Source organism: Anolis carolinensis, chromosome 5 (genome assembly GCF_035594765.1).
Source record: "Anolis carolinensis isolate JA03-04 chromosome 5, rAnoCar3.1.pri, whole genome shotgun sequence".
Classification (NCBI taxonomy): Eukaryota; Metazoa; Chordata; class Lepidosauria; order Squamata; family Dactyloidae; genus Anolis; species Anolis carolinensis.
Window position 1 is genome coordinate 162,116,493 of NC_085845.1, and position 16,630 is coordinate 162,133,122.

The following is a 16,630-nucleotide window of genomic DNA, read 5'->3' on the forward strand; positions in this document are numbered from 1 at the left end:
ACTCGTGGCATGCTCTCCTTGATCTGTTGAGAGCATCTGCTAGGGCGTTCGGGTGATCTGGCAGGTGGAGGGCAGTGATGGTCACGTTGTGAGTGATGCACCAGTCCCAGAGGTGTGTGGCTAGGATCACCAGCCTCCTCGAACCCGTGCCACCCTGCTTGTTTATGTAGAACATCACCACCATGTTGTCAGTAAGGATTTGGACTGAAAGCTTTGAGGGCCTTGAAGATGGCAAGAAGTTCCAAGAAATTTATGTGATAGCTTCTTTCTTGAGGAGCCCAAAGGTCCTGGATGGTGAGATCTAACATCGATTCCCCAAGCGAATGTGGAGGAGACCGTTGTTATCATTAGGGAGGGCTGAGGTGGGTGGAAAGGTACTCCTTTGCACACATTGGAGCGGAGTGTCCACCATCACAGGGATTGCTTGATTGCTTGATAGGTAGATTGAGTTCGGGTGGCACGACGGTTTGTACTTGTCGATAAACCATCTCTGAAGCGGCCTCAAGTGGAGCCGGGCAAAGGGAGTGACTAGGACTGTGGAGGCCATGTGACTGAGAAGGACTTGAATGGAGCGTGCTCGAACTCATCAAAGGGACAGGCAGACAGAGATTTCGTGCTGAAGGGCTAGAAACCTGTTTTGGGAGGTACACTCTTTGTGACATGGAATCAAAGAGAGCGCCTATAATAAAATAATAATAAACTTTATTCTTATATCTCGCCACATTTCCCTGAAGGGACTCGGGGTGGCTTACAACAGGGACAAGCCCAAACAACGACACAGCAAAACATTACATACACAAATTTTAAACAGAAAAAAATTAAAACATTTCAACAATAAACAAAAACAATATAATAAAACAATACTTTAAAATCTGAGCAGATAAAATCAGAGTGAATAAAGAGAAACGCGGGGCCTATGAATCTTATCCTTGTTGTCAGATTCAAGGATGATTTCTCGGCATTGACCTGAAGGCTGAGAGATTGTAGGAGCTTGAATTGTGGGAGCTTGAATTAAGTCGAGACATGTGACTGAAGAGTGGTCGGGTCGGGGGAGACCAGTAACCAGTCAACTAGATATGGGAAGATAATTATTTCCTGTTTCCTCAGGTGGACTGCCACCACCACAATGACTTTCGTAAACACCCTTGGTGCCGTGACGAGGCCGAACAAGAGGACGGAGAATTAGTAGGTCTGTTCGAGGACCTTGAAAGAGAGGAACCGACTGTGCGATCTTCTGATAGAAATGTGGAAGTAGGTGTCCCGCAAATCCATGGAGGCGAAGTAGTCCCCTCTTTGAAGGAGTGGGAGAATTGATGCTATGGTCACCATGCGGAATTTTGAGGCATGGATGAACGAGTTTAGAGATCTTAGGTCTAAGATAGGTAGGAGGTTGTGTCCTCTTTTTGGAATGGTAAAGTACCTGGAAAAGAAAGTGTGCAAGTCCTGCTCTGAAAGAGATGAAAGGATGGCGCCTTTGGAGAGGAGGGTGTTTACCTCTTCGAGGATTTCGGGAGAAGGGTCGGTGCGGAGGACTTGTCCCATTGGTGGAAGTTCTTCTAATTCCAAAGCATAGCCATCTGTCACAATTTTGAGAACCCGCGCATCTGAAGTAATATCTTGCCAGTCTGTTGCAAAAAATGAGAGGTGGTTGCCAAATTGAAGGTTTTGCGGCCAGGTTGGAGTAGCCGTTTGATGGGTGGCCAAGGTGAGACGGCATCAAAGGGTAGGGCGTCAAATCCGGCACCGAGATTGATTGTTGTTGTTGGAAACAGTATGGCCTTGCTGCTTTTGGGCCTAGTGGTGCTTCCTCTGCTGGTGGTGCTGTTTTGGTTGTCCTTTCTGCGCAGGCTGCCTGTAGCCTTGTTGGCAAAGGACTGGTGGGGGAATCTTCGGTACCATGGCGGATACCAGCGAATGCACTGGGGTGGGATTGCTGAACCCCACACTTAGCCACTAGAATTTTAAAATCTTGATTGGATTTTAGTTTATCGTTAGTCCCAGCATTGAAAAGGCCAAGAGCATCAAAGGGGAGGTCTTAAATAACCTGCCTAGAGGAGGATGAGAGGCCCGACAATCTCAGCCAGGAATGGCGGTGGATTGCCATGGTGTGTGCAATCATTCTGCCCGCAGTGTCCCTGGAATGCTTAGCCATCTGAATTTGATGGTGGGCTAGAGAGTCTGCCTCCTGTTGGAGGGTCATCAGTGCAGGCCAGTCTTCGTCAGAGAGCTTGTCGAAGAATGGTTTAACCTTTTCCCAGAGGATCTGCTAGTAGGCTCCCATGCAGGCTCCATAGTTTGCCATCTGGTGAAGGAGGAGGGCTCCAGAATAGAGCTTGCGCCCGACAGCGTCAAAGCGTTTGTCCTCTCGGTCCAATGGAATGCTAGCTTGGCGGCCTGAGGATTGAGCTGCCTTGACGACCACCGAGTTTAGTTCGGGATGGTGCTTTAGCCATTCCAGCATGTCATCATCAGTACGGTATCATGCCTCGATGCATTTTGAGGTCGGTGGTATCGATGACGATGTCTTCCAGGAACCCTGGATCACATCTAGGAGATAGGGCAGAAAGAGGAGCACAGTAGCCGAGGGCGCCTCTGCCTGGACCCGTTTGAAGACAGGACCTGTTACTGCCTTAGAGGTCTGCTTTATCTCAAGACCCAGGGCATTGGCCATCCTGACTATTTGGTTGGCAAAGGCATGAACATTGGAGAGGGAGGGTCAACCTCGTATGCCTCCTGTGCTGGCGAAAGATCGAGTCCGAGGGAAAGCACTGAGTTGGAATGTATGGATTCTGCTGAATCGCCACCTTGGTCATCGTCCTTGGTCTCTCGAGGGGATCGAAGAGGAGACATCGGCTGCAGGTCTGGCCTTTGTGGAGCAGGTTGACTTGAGGCTGAGGCAACTGGATGCTTTGAGGCCGAGGCCTAGGCTGTCCTGGCGAGGTGGGTTGTTTGTCTCCCCCTTTCTGCAGTTGCGGAAGGTGGGAAAAGTTCCTGGTGGGCTTGGGGTTGTTGAGCTCAAGTCTGGGGAACTGAAATCCTGAATATTGTTTGGGTAGAGTGGTGGGATGAGTCCTGCAATTCGCCGTCCGACAACTGGCAGGATAGAGACTGAGAAGGCGATCTTCTAGGCTGGGCCAGTTGGATCGGAGAGGAGCATCGGGATGATGTCTCTGAAGAAGAGAGGACATCTTTTTTGGAAGACGCCGAGGAGGAGGAATGCTGTGGAGCCTTTCTTTTAGCCGCCGGTTGTTTCGATGGGGCCTTCATGGACTTTCCCAGTGTAGGAGGTACCAGACATGAAGCCGCGGAGTCAGATTGAGCTCGGCGAGTCTCCTCATGGGCCCGCTTGAAGGCAATTTTCATTGCTATGGAGGATGGCAGAGCTCCGAGGTGGGATCGAACCAAGGCTGCCAAGACCACTGAGCTTGACGTTGAAGAGGGGCCTACCTTGCCCGAACGGGTCGACACTGTGCCTTCGAACGTCTCGAGGTTTTCGTGGCCCTGAAGGAAGTCGAGGCCATCATGGTTGTCAGGGCTGAAATGGAGGTTGATGGCGTTGGAGCCAAGGACCTCTGATAGAGAAGCGCCTTTAGGCAAGCTGCCCGGTTCTTTCTCACCTGAGCCGTGAAGGCGAGGCAATGGTGGCAGGACCCAATAACGTGGCCTTCTCCTAGGCAGAGAAGGCACTTGGCATGGCCGTCAGAGTCAGGAATTTTTGCTGCACATTCCGTGCACCTCTTGAAGCGCATCGTCAACATGGGAAGATTCCAATGTGAACCTTGCAGCAGAAAGAAGGAACTGGGGAGCTGGTACCGGGGGGGCAGCTTTTATGCCCTCTTGGGAGAGGGGCGGGGTTACCGCCAAAATTTAAAAGATTCAGCTTGGAAGATTTTCCGTTGGAACCTGCGCAGGCCCAGTTATCTCCACTAGTGTGCATTCACAGAGTACACGAAGAAAAAAACAGAATGTAACACAGGCTGTATTCACAATGTAGAATTTATGCAGTGTGACTCTAGTTTAACTACCAATGCTCAATTCTATGGGATCATGGAAATTGTAGTTTGGTGAGGCACCATCACTCTTGAGCAGAGGTGAAAGATTTAGTAAAACTAGTTTCTATGATTCTAAAGCATTGCACCATGACAGTTAAAGTGGTATCAAGCTGCATTAATTCGGCAATGTAGATGCACTCAGTCTGTAGCATATACCTTAAAAAATGAAGAGGTTCAACTGATCTTTTTTCTTCCATTTTTTTGAGAAATGAAAAGCAACACTGGCACAGATATGAAGAATGCAACACTTATCCAAGTTATATACAGAGCAATTTAAAACACCAAAAGGTTTTATTATCAAGTGTGCAAATAGTGGCACCACCTGTATTTATAGCCACAGTGCTTCATCCAGAACATTACTATAAGTTTCTATTTTAAAAACCTATTATAGGGTTTGAGATTAAATTTCTCATCCCAGAACATACAACTAGATAGTTGGAGAAGAACAGGTTCTATTGCCCATCTTATGAAGCAGTGATATTTGCAAATTGAATATTAAATCCTGAATGGTTGAAGTCTTAGAATCAAAATCCTGTTTTCTGAAATACGCATACAGAGCTAGAAATCAATGCTATTAGAATTGCAAATGGGAAATCTATGGAATGTAGAGATCAGTGCAGAGACAACTAGATCAAAAATGATCTGTCTTTTCCTGTTGCTGTAAGTAGTTTATATTCTTTGCTGTATATATTTGTACCCCTTATTCACAAAAACAGTTGACAGCTTCCATGCTGAGCAACTGGATACTTTGATACATTGAGAGTAGTTTGCTCTGGATGTTTTTTTCTGGTTTTATTTTTGTAATGTGAAAACTAGACAGCAAGGAGAGTACTTGAGGGGAGATTTTCATGTCTGAAAAGATTTAGTATTTTCTAATTTTGCCTTAGATTAGTCTGATGGTCAGACAAAATTAAAACCAAGCTGGTATCAAAAAAGAACCTTGAACATACAGCTGGGTTTGAACAAAAATCTGCATAATACAGGATGTTAAACTTCCATTTACACTCAAACTACTTTACACAAGATTTTGAAATAACCATTCTAGACACGTGTTGTAATTTAATGTGATTCAAGTTCCATATTTTTCTGTAGCAAGAAAAACTCATTGCAGTATTTATATTTTCCGAGGTTATCTACTAAGATTATATACGTACACAATACTGCTGAAGACTGACTATAACTTTAAGTACAGCACTTACCACAATGCTGATTCTTTAGGACTGTTCAGGATCGTATATTTGATCCTGAACGGCAACTAGGCAGAGTCCATTCTTTGTATTTTGTTCCTTCACAATGTTGCTAGAAGATATTCTTGAAAATGTGTGTATCAATTTGCTTACTGAATGTAAATTGAAGTCAAAATGACAGTATTGGGAACAAGCATTAAAAACTATTAGAAAACTGAGGGAGATTGTATGGAAACAAGGGAGGGAGACTGTAGAAACAAATTAAGTACATCTCCAGTTATGTTTAGTTCTTTTTTCTAACATGTCTGATATTTACTTGGAGAAGTGGAAGTACACAAAATGTTTACAGAGCAAAAGTTGAGAGAAGTGCATAAGAACATCATTGAAAACTGAAACTCACAATGAATTTAAATCCATTACATGAGGATTTAGGGGTACAGGCGAATCGTGTTACTCCAAAGTACATTTCAAATGTACATACATTTTTTTCTCCAGAAATTAAATAAATGAAAGCCTTTATTTCCAATGCATAGCTCTCCCAGCATATCCATGCAGTTGAGTGAGGCAGAAAGAAAGATGAGGTGAAAGACGCTGTTTAAAGCTTTGATGTGGACTTTTGTGCAGTAAGGAAAGCTGAATTTGGGTGAATGACAGAAGAGAAAGCAACTGTAGTTTTGGCACTCCTGGAAGGAACTGTTTCCTCTGCTTGTTTAGAATAACATGAAGAGAAAACAACATGGAAGGGGTTTTCCCTGTTGGCTTAGGTGGGAGGTTAGCAAACTTTGTGTTATCAACCAAAGGAAGGGGTTCTCAATGCCTGCTTAGATGGGGGAGTCATAATGGGGGCACAACTCACCCCATAACCCCGTCTTGGGGTCAGCAATTGCAGCCCCTTCCGGAGACCATAGTTTTCTAGCCTGGAAAAGTTAACCTTTCATGTTTCATGTTTTAAACCTTTTCAAAATTGGAGGCAGTATGAGTAAAATCTTTAAACTGTGTAGCTACATCAGCTTTGTACACACACACATGGTCTCCTATGGAACTGGTTCCTCTCATTTACATCAGTCTCAGTTTACATAGAAAATCCCAAAATGCATCCCAAAGACAAACTCATTTCTAGTTATGAGTTCCTTATAGGGCTCTATTCTCACTTGAAGTTTTCTGTGTATTTTTAAGCGCTAGTTTGTTTGGCTCTGTATTTTTTCTGCATTTCTAATAAAATCCTGAAAAATGTCAGTTCTATATAACTAAGAATTCTTTTCAGTACAGCAGAGATTAACAGACATAAGGCTTGTGGAATTCATTTGTTTTTACTGGAACTCTGGTATTTACAGTAGAGTCCCACTTATCCAACATAAACGGGCTGGCAGAATGTTGGATAAGCGGATATGTTGGATAATAAGGAGGCATGAAGGAAAAGCCTATTAAACATCAAATTAGGTTATGATTTTACAAATGAAGCACCAAAACATCATGTTAGACAACAAATTTGGCAGAAAAAGTAGTTCAATACACAGTAATGCTATGTAGTAATTACTGTGTTTATGAATTTAGCACCAAAATATCACGATATATTGAAAACATTAACTACAAAAATGCGTTGGATAATCCAGAATGTTGGATACGTGAGTGTTGGATAAGTGAGACTCTACTGTACCTGCCAGAGCCAGATGCAAAATCATGGTTTCAGCATACACATAGGCTGTAGGAAATGAGATTGCATTAATCATATGCCCTGTCTACAAATGTATAATTAATATAAAATCTATCTCATGACTTTTCACAAAAGATGCCATTTCTGTGTCCCCATGCAAGCATTTTTCCAAGCAACAGGGAATGTAGTGTCTTATTACTATTGTATTCAAATGGGAGTCAGAGCCCTGTAACAATATGCAGCCAGTAACCTGGAGATTTACATCCTCATTCAACTTCTGCCCATGATTGAAATACATTATACATAATCCATAAAAGAAACAAATGCACAGTAGGTTGCTTACTTAGAATAAAGTTATATATTTCAATGAAAATAGTTTCAAACATTTCAGTCCCTATTCAGAGACAGATAAACAGCACATTTATTTATTTATTTTACATTGAGCAAGATAAGTAGGTCTTACAACCAGAAAAAGCAAATTTGGGGCTCAGCAATTGAAAAGCGAAAATGAGTGTTTTGATAACTTAACATGATGTTATGGTATCTTGCTTTCACAGTACTCAGGTTATTGAACAGTTATGCCTGATTTTAGATTACATTTACACTTTTTGTTAAGATTCAATGTACTGCTGCCAACAGGATCAGAAAGGTTAATTTGTGCACAAAGTCTACAGTTAAATTTCTTGCAGATATCTGAAATGTAGAATTCACAGTACATTTTGGACATTAGAGTGTAGTCGTGACTACCATTAAACAGAACAAAAAAACAGGTTTCTGTTCAAATAGCAAGGTAAAAAGGTAACAAATACTATTACACTGAGTCTCACATGAGATAGTTTCAGTAATTCAATTTCACTTCTCTATATAAGTTGCAAGCACACTTTTCTCCTGTTTATGAGAGTAACTTATCTCCCAAAATGTGCTGCTTCACCATTAGGAGAAGAAATGCCATGTAAAGTACAAGTGTGACTATAAAAATAGTGAGTTCCAGATTAGTCTAAGGGGAAATCATCCTGAGTGAGTGGTTGATAGTGGGATGCAATGTGTGTAAAATCTCAAGGGCAAATATAAATTGTGTTCTTTGAAGATCATAACCTTAAATATTTTCCTTGGAAGTTGGTATCATAGTATCTAACTATGACACAGTGTGTGTTTAACTGTCAGGCATTACTTCTCCAAAAATCAAATGAACACTCATAAAGTATGGCCATGTTGATACATTTCATTCGGCATACCCTATATATGGTATGCTGTATTCTCATTTACTCTCACTTTCCCACACTATACTGTTTCTGGTAAAGGGCAAGCAAATACATTCAAAGCTGATTCGTACTAGGTTCCCTTATGAGAAAGGCATTGCTCTTACAAAAGGATTTTGAAAAATAACAAATCACTTAGAAGAGTAATACCAGACTCTCAATGCAAGGAATGACTCTCAAATAATCCTATTTCACTTTTCCATTTGACAGTCTTTTCATCATCAAACTAGCTTCCTGAGTAGCATATTCCTAGTCCTTATTTGGCTCCACTAGCAAAAAGAGAAGTGCAAGACCTTCAAGAGGACAAAAGGGTTAAGAGGCAGGAAAAAAACCAATAAGGAATGGACTGTAACACAAGGTTGTTGTTAGAAACATCTCCAGTTTTCAAAGGGGTATATGTTATTCAGCTTCTTGCAGTCTGGTTTGGTATTGGTCTTAGAAGAAGGTGCTTATATTAGACATTTGAAAGCTTTTGTAAGTAGTATGGTTTTCCCCCATAGAAGCCAAAGTGAACTTTGGAACAGAACAATTTGTGCTACCATTTTTATAGCTTTGGAAAAGGTTTATAGTCTGAACTATTCTCTTATTTGTTTCACCAATGACAGTAGCAAAATTATTTTTGGAACAACTTGCATTAACTTTCCTCCTAAATGAAGCTACTAAAATCAATTACCATAGTATTTGCAGAGATGCTGAATCCTGTAAAAACCATTGCTGCATGTTTATTTTAACAAAAGGGCTGATTTATTTTTACACAATTGAATTTCAAAACAAAAAGAAAACACGTATGTCACCTACTCATAACTTTCCAAATGCCAACAGCCCTCATGCTGTAAAGATCATAAAAATAAACAGCTCCACTCACAGCTCACCAAGACAGCAATAAGCTACTGTGTTTAGACAAAAACAAAAAGGACTAAGATTCTGATGTATTTTGATTTAATCCATTTTGCCTGAGATAACAAAAGTATTTCAAGCAAATTTTCATCACATTGTCCTGCATTAAACAATCCTCTACTAAATTCTGAACAGAAGTTATTCAGCAAGTTTCTCAATTTTTAAAATTTTTACAGTTGTTTCAAAACCATTAAGTAGTAAATGTTTAAGAAACTAATTAGGACAGAGGCCATAACTTCATTAGAACACCACTGCTCATGGTTTTTACAAAGCATTAGTGTCACCTATTTGGCTATTAGTAGTAGCAATTTTATCTACAATATTTAACAAGGTATGTTGCAGGCAAAAAATTTAGTACAGTTTCAATAGAAACACCCTTTCCTGAAAATACAGCAGTATTTGATGGACTAATTTTCTTCTCTGCATCATTTATAAGGAAGCTTCCCATCTATGAACAGGAACAAAAAAGTATCTACAAACCTTGTAAACAGATCTGTATCATTTATAAACATAAATAATCCAAATTATTAACAGCCAACAGCAGAAATGAAAGGTATCAATTCAGTGATCCAGGGCTCCTTTGCTCGTTTCAGCCCTCTCCTCAGAAGGAATGAGAAACTAAAGCTCTGCTAAGACATTCTTAAGGGCCATTCTTAAGTATAGTTGATGATCCACAGGTCACTTAAGCCAAGTAACTGTTTCTCTGTCAGAGTTCATTATTACTCCCACCCACCCCCAAAAGCACCCTCAAGTCTGGCGGAAAGCTTTTTTTAAAAAAATAAATCTACATTCGTACAAGTGTATCTTCGTATTGAAGTCCCAGACAAGAATACCATCTTGCCCATCACCATGAGTGAAGAAGACCCAGTTTCAATTTGTTTCTTTACAATGCAGCTAATGTGTTAACATTCAGCTTACAATCAGAGCGATGTTTCCAAACTATGTAGTGGGCTCCCTGGGGATGAAGAGGTAGCAGACTTCTTCAAGTCTGTTATAAGATGAATTCCACTGTCAACCGCATTGTTATTTTTGTTGGGAGAGGGTGGAAGAGGAGTTGAGTTGCGCTTTGTTGGAGCGTCATCTTCAGCATCAGTATCATCAATAAGAGGAATATGAGTCTCAGAATCTTCTATTCTAAACTCTGGATGTGTCATAAAGTTGTGGATTGAACTTCGTGTCTCAGGTTTTTCCAATCCTTCATATAAGGAACTACGAAACGCATTCACCACTCGGATCTGCAAGTATGAAAAGCACACATTTAGGCTATAGTTAATTTGTTTTAAGGGGAATACGGATTTATGAGCTTGAATCCACAAACAGCTAGACATGAGTGAACTGAATATGTATGTAATGCAGTGGAACTTGCAATAAACTGTAAAAAAAAATATGAGAAGTATTTCAATAGAATACTGCGAGGCTACAGTAGATATAGAAATATCAAGTACATTGTAAAAAATGCCAAATCTACAAAACTAAGCTGAAGCCACTTATAAAATAATATGGATTAAATACTTAAAAATTAAGCCAATCTGAAAAATCTTTCTCCAATGTTACCAGCTTGGTAAAATATTAGAATTTTGAAACATTTAAATGGCAGGATGTTAGGGATTACATTTTCCTATTGGTGGAAAAAGTTATGTTTCTAACTAATAAAAACACAGCATAAGCAATACTTCTGGACACTATTTATAACATCATGCGAGAAATACTTCTACAAATGCAGATATTTGAGTATATGCCATGCAGAATGTTGTCATAGTAATCTGGGCTGTAATTTGTATGGTCAAGAAGAAATACAAGATAAAACATATGCAAGATATACAGGTTTCTCCCACTGTTTCAGTGACTTTGCACATATAAACAAACAAACACTGTATTCACGTGTATACACATTGAAATGAAGACAAAAGTAATGAAAATTGACCTAAGCAGAGAGATTTTCAAATGTTGACTATGATATTCATAACTATCAAAAACAATGTAATTGTTCTCTGGATACCAATTGAAAAAGGCAGCATTTAAAAAAGATCCTCTTCACAATTTGTATGTTTAAAACTGGCTGATTTGTTTTTTTACAACAACAGGTTATTCACCTAGTTAAACGAGAACTGAGAACTTTATTACACTTGAAAGTTATTAACTAAATACTAACTTATAATTTTTCATTCCCTTGTGGCATATTAGATCAGGACTTTTATGCCATCAAAACAAAAATTTAATTCTGTCAGATACTTTTTGATACAATCTCAGCTCTTTCCCCTTAAATATCCAACTTGTATAATTTCCATTATGAATCCCAATAGAGGATAAAATTAATTGATCACTCACCCGCCTCTAAATTTATTGAAGCACAAAAAAAATATTCCAGGTTAAGGTCAAGCTTTTGTGAAACATTGCAAAAACCAGATTCTGGTGGAAAGTTATGCATAAATTTTATACAGAACTATTTCTTAGTAAAGCTGTGAGTGTGTTTTAAATTTTGGATGTCCACATTAATATCCATTTAGGCCATCAGTCAATCTAATTGACTTAAAGACTAATTTATGGTAAAAGAGGTTACCATATGAACCGAAAGCAACAGAGAAGGCTGCTTATTGATAAACATTCAATAATAAAATTATTAGACATAATAAATGAAAACAGTATCCATCATCATATTAGAAATAATTAATATTAACATCTGATGTCATCTTTTTTGCTAGACCAATTTTCACCAACTATGTAGCCTCCAGATGTATTGGACTGCAGCTCCTAATATGGTGAGGAATCATGGGATCCGAAAGATCAAAATATCTTGAAATAACCTGGTTGAAAAAGGCTGTGCTGGATGATTTCAATTTCAAACAGACTGACAATGACATAACTCTGGGACTGGGCATCTCATTCATATATATATATATATATATGGGCATCTCATTCATATATATATATATATATATCTCCCCCACAGAATTTAGTTGATGTGTTTTATTATTTTATGTAGTTATGTAGTTATAATGTTTATAATTGATTGTTCTGTGTTTTAACTTGTGTTGTTGGGCTTGTCCCCATGTGAGCAGCCCCAAGTCCCTTTGAGGAGATGGAGACAGGATACAAAAATAAAGTTATTATAGAAACATATTGCAAATCCTGACAGAGATAAAAAATTTGGTAAGTACAAGACCTTCCAAACAGAACTTCTCTATAGGATTTCTTAATGAAAACCAAGTTCTCTATGAGAAGTAGTATTTCTATAAAATGTTTCTTAGGTCACAGTATCAAAATAATCAGGCACTTCCATTTAAGCAAACATTCATTTTTAAAAAATGCTTTTTCAACAAGTTCAAGATGGTATGAACCAAAACAAAAAGATCTAGCTTCCACACACAGTCTATTTTAACATAAGTGATTATTGCTCTAATTTATGTCCTTATTTATTTTGACCGGGGAGAGGGTGCTAGGAGGAGAAAGGCGATGCAAGTTTATATATTTTTGTCAAGAGACAAGCCACAAAGAATTCATCCTCTGGATTTAATAAGGATTCTCAACTCATAACAATTCTATGTAGGCAAATCTCAGTTAGTAATGCAGTAGTCTAACTCTGCAGGAAATTTGATGCATAGGTGAGCAAAACTCTATCTAAAACAAAAACATACACACTCAGGTTTCAGATTAGAATTAGGACCAACTGACAGACTTCCATTTACAACCTGAATGTGTTGTCAATACATCCAAATCACAAATTATAATTTAAGTTTGCTATCTTCCATTACCACGTTTCTTGATGTCAGCCACATATATCAGAATGATTTTAAACATGTCGATGAATGATATTGTACATCTTCTTGCCAAATTATACTTGAGGGCATATACTCAAATATTTATAACAATTATTTCTAATTTTTTTTAAAAAAAACCCTCCCATTCTGTGCAAGAGAATTCTGCACAGCTCACTGCTTTCACTGTGAACCAATATAGCAACTGTTCCAACTGTGTTGTAGTCCTCCGGATTAAAAAAAGAAAAAGATACACGAGGACTTCCTTTTTGTGAGTAAAAATATGAAAAACCTTATGATGAATTTAAGGATTGAAGGAAAGAATGAAACGTTAGGCGTGTGGATTAGGAAATGTTAAGTTCATGCACTTAGGAACACACACTCACACCCCACAGTAGTAGAAGCAGTAGTAGTAGTAGAAGAAGAGGAAAATACTACATGTGTAGGGGTAGAAATATTTGTTACATCGTGATGCTGGCTGGCGATGGAAGGCTGCCGCCTTAGAGCCCCCTGAATGGAAGTTCCACTCTGGAAAGCATTCACTACATCCATCTGCAAGGAATCAGAGATTGTGACAGCTTGCTCAGCAAGAGAGAGAGAGAACAAGAGAAAGGAGCATCCCATCTACAACACATAAAAAGTAAAGAAAAAAGGCACTTTTATAGAGCAGGTGTAGAGGCAAGAGTTGCATTAAGAGATGAATTCAAGGTGAAATTTGAGAGATTAAAGAGACCTTAATTTACTCATGTGAAGAAGAGATCAGTCACACAGCTTATGCTCACCACCCAAGCCAATACTAATGAGAAGATTGTCAAAACCCTCTGCCCTCACCATCTCCTACCTTTTCCAAGACCATACCTGAGTTTGTATCCTGTTTAGGCCCCTAAACCACAAGATCTGACCACGCCGTAGCTCTCTTTCAGCATGATCAATCTCTTCAACATCTTCTGCTAACTCTTCTTCTGGAATCTCATCTTTCTGTGTTCCATGGCCAGCTTCTTTAAGGAATTTCAAATGACTCGTTGGAATTGTTGATATCAACTGCAATTGTGAAAATGTGAAAAAAAATAAGTTAATGGTCTCTAAAAGCAAAGTAGAAGATACAATTTGCATTTAAAAACAAAATACAGTAATTCAAAATTAATCTGTATTTCAATCGTTTATTTCCAATATGCCCTTGGAATGAAGCAATGGATAGATGTTTTCCAGGTGTAAGCTGCTAACATGGCACCAAAATTTTACAAGCATCAGATAGTCTATAAGAACTGTATCAAGAAAGACCTGGCCATAGCCATTAAATACATGGTAATCTTGAGAATGGCGTTACCAATTTTTCTGAATAGAGAGGGATAGACTGAAGTCTCTTCCAATTCAATAATTCTTTGACCAGCATACAATATTATGAAAGGTCTGCACTAATCATCATCATGACAACAAAACAGATTCAAGATTTTGACATTTTATGTATACAGTCCTAAATACCTTGGAATCAACCTACTCGAAGAACAGCCTCACTATGTAAATTGCTGCCCAACTGCTTCATTTAGCAATGGAAGCCTTACTAACAGTGCCATCCACTGTTTGCTTTGTGCCTAATAAAGAAAGTGCATCAATCTCATTTTCTCTTATGGTATATGAAATTTCAATAAATACATATTAAACAGAAATGGAGATGAGCACCAAAAAAAAAGAAAAGAAAAAAAAGAAAGTGCATCAACCTGATAGCATACTTAAATGACTAGTACGAAACAAGAAGCACCACTGCTGAAGCTTATGTTGCTTACACAAATTATTGCTCTCAACTTAAGTTTCCCTCAACTGTGATGAAGCCACATGCTTTTATGACACACTAGCTTGGGGACCCGGCGGTGCCCGGGTTATTAGATGAAGGCATGGTTCGTTTTGGGATGTTAGGTAATGTCACTTAAGTTTGGTCCAGATCCGTGGTTGGTTTGGTTCTCTGGATAAGGGTAAACTACAACTCCCAGATTCCCAGGGCAATTACCCCCAAACCCTGCCTGTATGCACAGTTGGCCATGTTGTGTGTGTGTGTCAAGTTTGGTCCAGATTCGACGTCAGCTGGGTTTAGTGCTCTCTGGATGAGGGAGAACTAAAACTCCCAGAATCCCAGGGCACTCACCCCCAAACCCTGCCTGTATGCACAGTTGGCCATGTTGTGTCTGTGTACCAAGTTTGATCCAGATTTGACGTTGGCTGAGTCCACTGCTTTATGGATGCAGGTAAACTACAACTCACAAAAACAAGGTACATTCCCACAACCCCCTGCAGTATGTTCTCTGTGCCAAGTTTGGTCCAGGTACACTGTCAGTGGGGGTCACTGTTTCTCTGGATGCAGGTGAACTACAACTCCCAAAATCAAGGTCAATTCCTACAAATCTCTGCAGTATGTTCAGTTGGTCATAGGGTTTCTCTGTGCCAAGTTTGGCTCCAGTCCGTTGTAGGCAGGGGTGACATTTTCTCTGGATGCAAGTGAACTACAACTCCCAATATCAAGGTCAATGTCCCTGAAACTTCTTCAGTATGTTCTGTTGATCATGGGGAGCCTGTGTGCCAAGTTTCATCCAGGTATGTCTTTTGTAGTGGTCTGTTGAAGTTAGAGCTGAATTGGGTGAAGGTACTGCAAATCCCATCATCCATGATCCGTCCTCCCCCAATCAATACCAGGACATAGTGGGTCATGCGGGGTCTCTGTGTGCCAAATTTGGTCAGGTCTATCATTCGTGGGAGTCACAGTGGTCTGTGAGAACCAAATTGGGTGAAGGTACTGCAAAACCCATCATCCGTGATCCATCCTCCTCCAAACCACACCAGGATGTGAGGTAGGTCATGGGGGTTCTATGTGCCAAGTTAGGTGCAGGTCCATCATTGGTGGGGTTCGGAGTGCTCTTTGACTGCAGTACCAACTAACAAAAGTATAGTATAGTATAGTATAGTATAAATCCCAGTACCAACTAGTATAGTATAAATCCCAGTACCTGAGTATGCGTGCCAAATCTGGTGCAATGTCACTAGAGGGAGTGCTTTTGGTGGCTCCTCAGCACTATGGGTTAAAGCTATTTGTGGAGGTGAGAGCTTGTCTGTGTAAGTGGGCACCTCCACCACATACACGCATGCACATTTTCACTTTTACTATATGTATAGATTATATGCGCCCTAGCCTAATCTGTTGCATTATATTTTATCTTTAATAAGGTATTATTTGTGAAGTGATACAGAATAAACACACACACACACATTTAAAATTGTGCCATACATTTGAGTACAAGACTCATTGATAACTTGTAGCAGCAGGAGATTATATCACATTTCTGGGGAGTTGGGGAGTTTCAGGGCTGCATGGCCTTGTTCTGCCAGCATTTTCTCTTGACGTTTCACCTGCATCTGGTGATTTCAACAATTAAATTGCACACAGAAGAACAAGTACCACTCACCTGGCCCCAAAGAAGTGTTCCCATTCCTAGAAATATTGACCATAGCCACTGTTCAACTGTAAGCTCTGAACAACTGAAAGGCTTTCCACCAAACTGCACAATAACTATCTGTTAAGAATAAGCACAAACATTTGTTGGCTACATCACATACTTAACAATTGAGATATATATAGGTTAACAAGCATAGGATATAGTTTAACAAGCAATCAGAAGTACCAATGATAGTCCAAAGTCATTATTTTTCTCTGAAAATATTTCTACATTGTTGTTTAGTACAGCTTTCACAGTAGTTAACACAACAATTTAAAGCTCAAATAAAACATGTAAAATATATACATTAAAAAGTCTGGAAACAAAGAACATCTCTGCCTGTA

General features: G+C 39.6%; 1 protein-coding gene across 4 annotated transcripts in view; it reads right to left on the reverse strand.

The window, feature by feature from the left end:
• Positions 1-7,228: 7,228 nt before the first annotated feature.
• The window catches only part of atp2b1 (ATPase plasma membrane Ca2+ transporting 1), a 100,357-nt gene continuing 90,955 nt past the window's right edge, over positions 7,229-16,630 (reverse strand). For 2 of the 4 annotated variants that reach the window (XM_062982797.1, XM_016993752.2), the window contains exons 19-21: positions 16,257-16,364; positions 13,663-13,845; positions 7,229-10,284 (exon numbers count right to left, since the gene is read on the reverse strand). In XM_062982797.1, coding sequence (XP_062838867.1) covers positions 9,970-10,284; positions 13,663-13,845; positions 16,257-16,364 — 606 coding nt within the window. In that variant the 3' untranslated portion in view covers positions 7,229-9,969. Of the gene's footprint in view, positions 10,285-13,190; positions 13,357-13,662; positions 13,846-16,256; positions 16,365-16,630 lie in introns of all 4 variants that reach the window. The other 2 variants (XM_062982798.1, XM_016993753.2) reach the window with 2 other exon arrangements.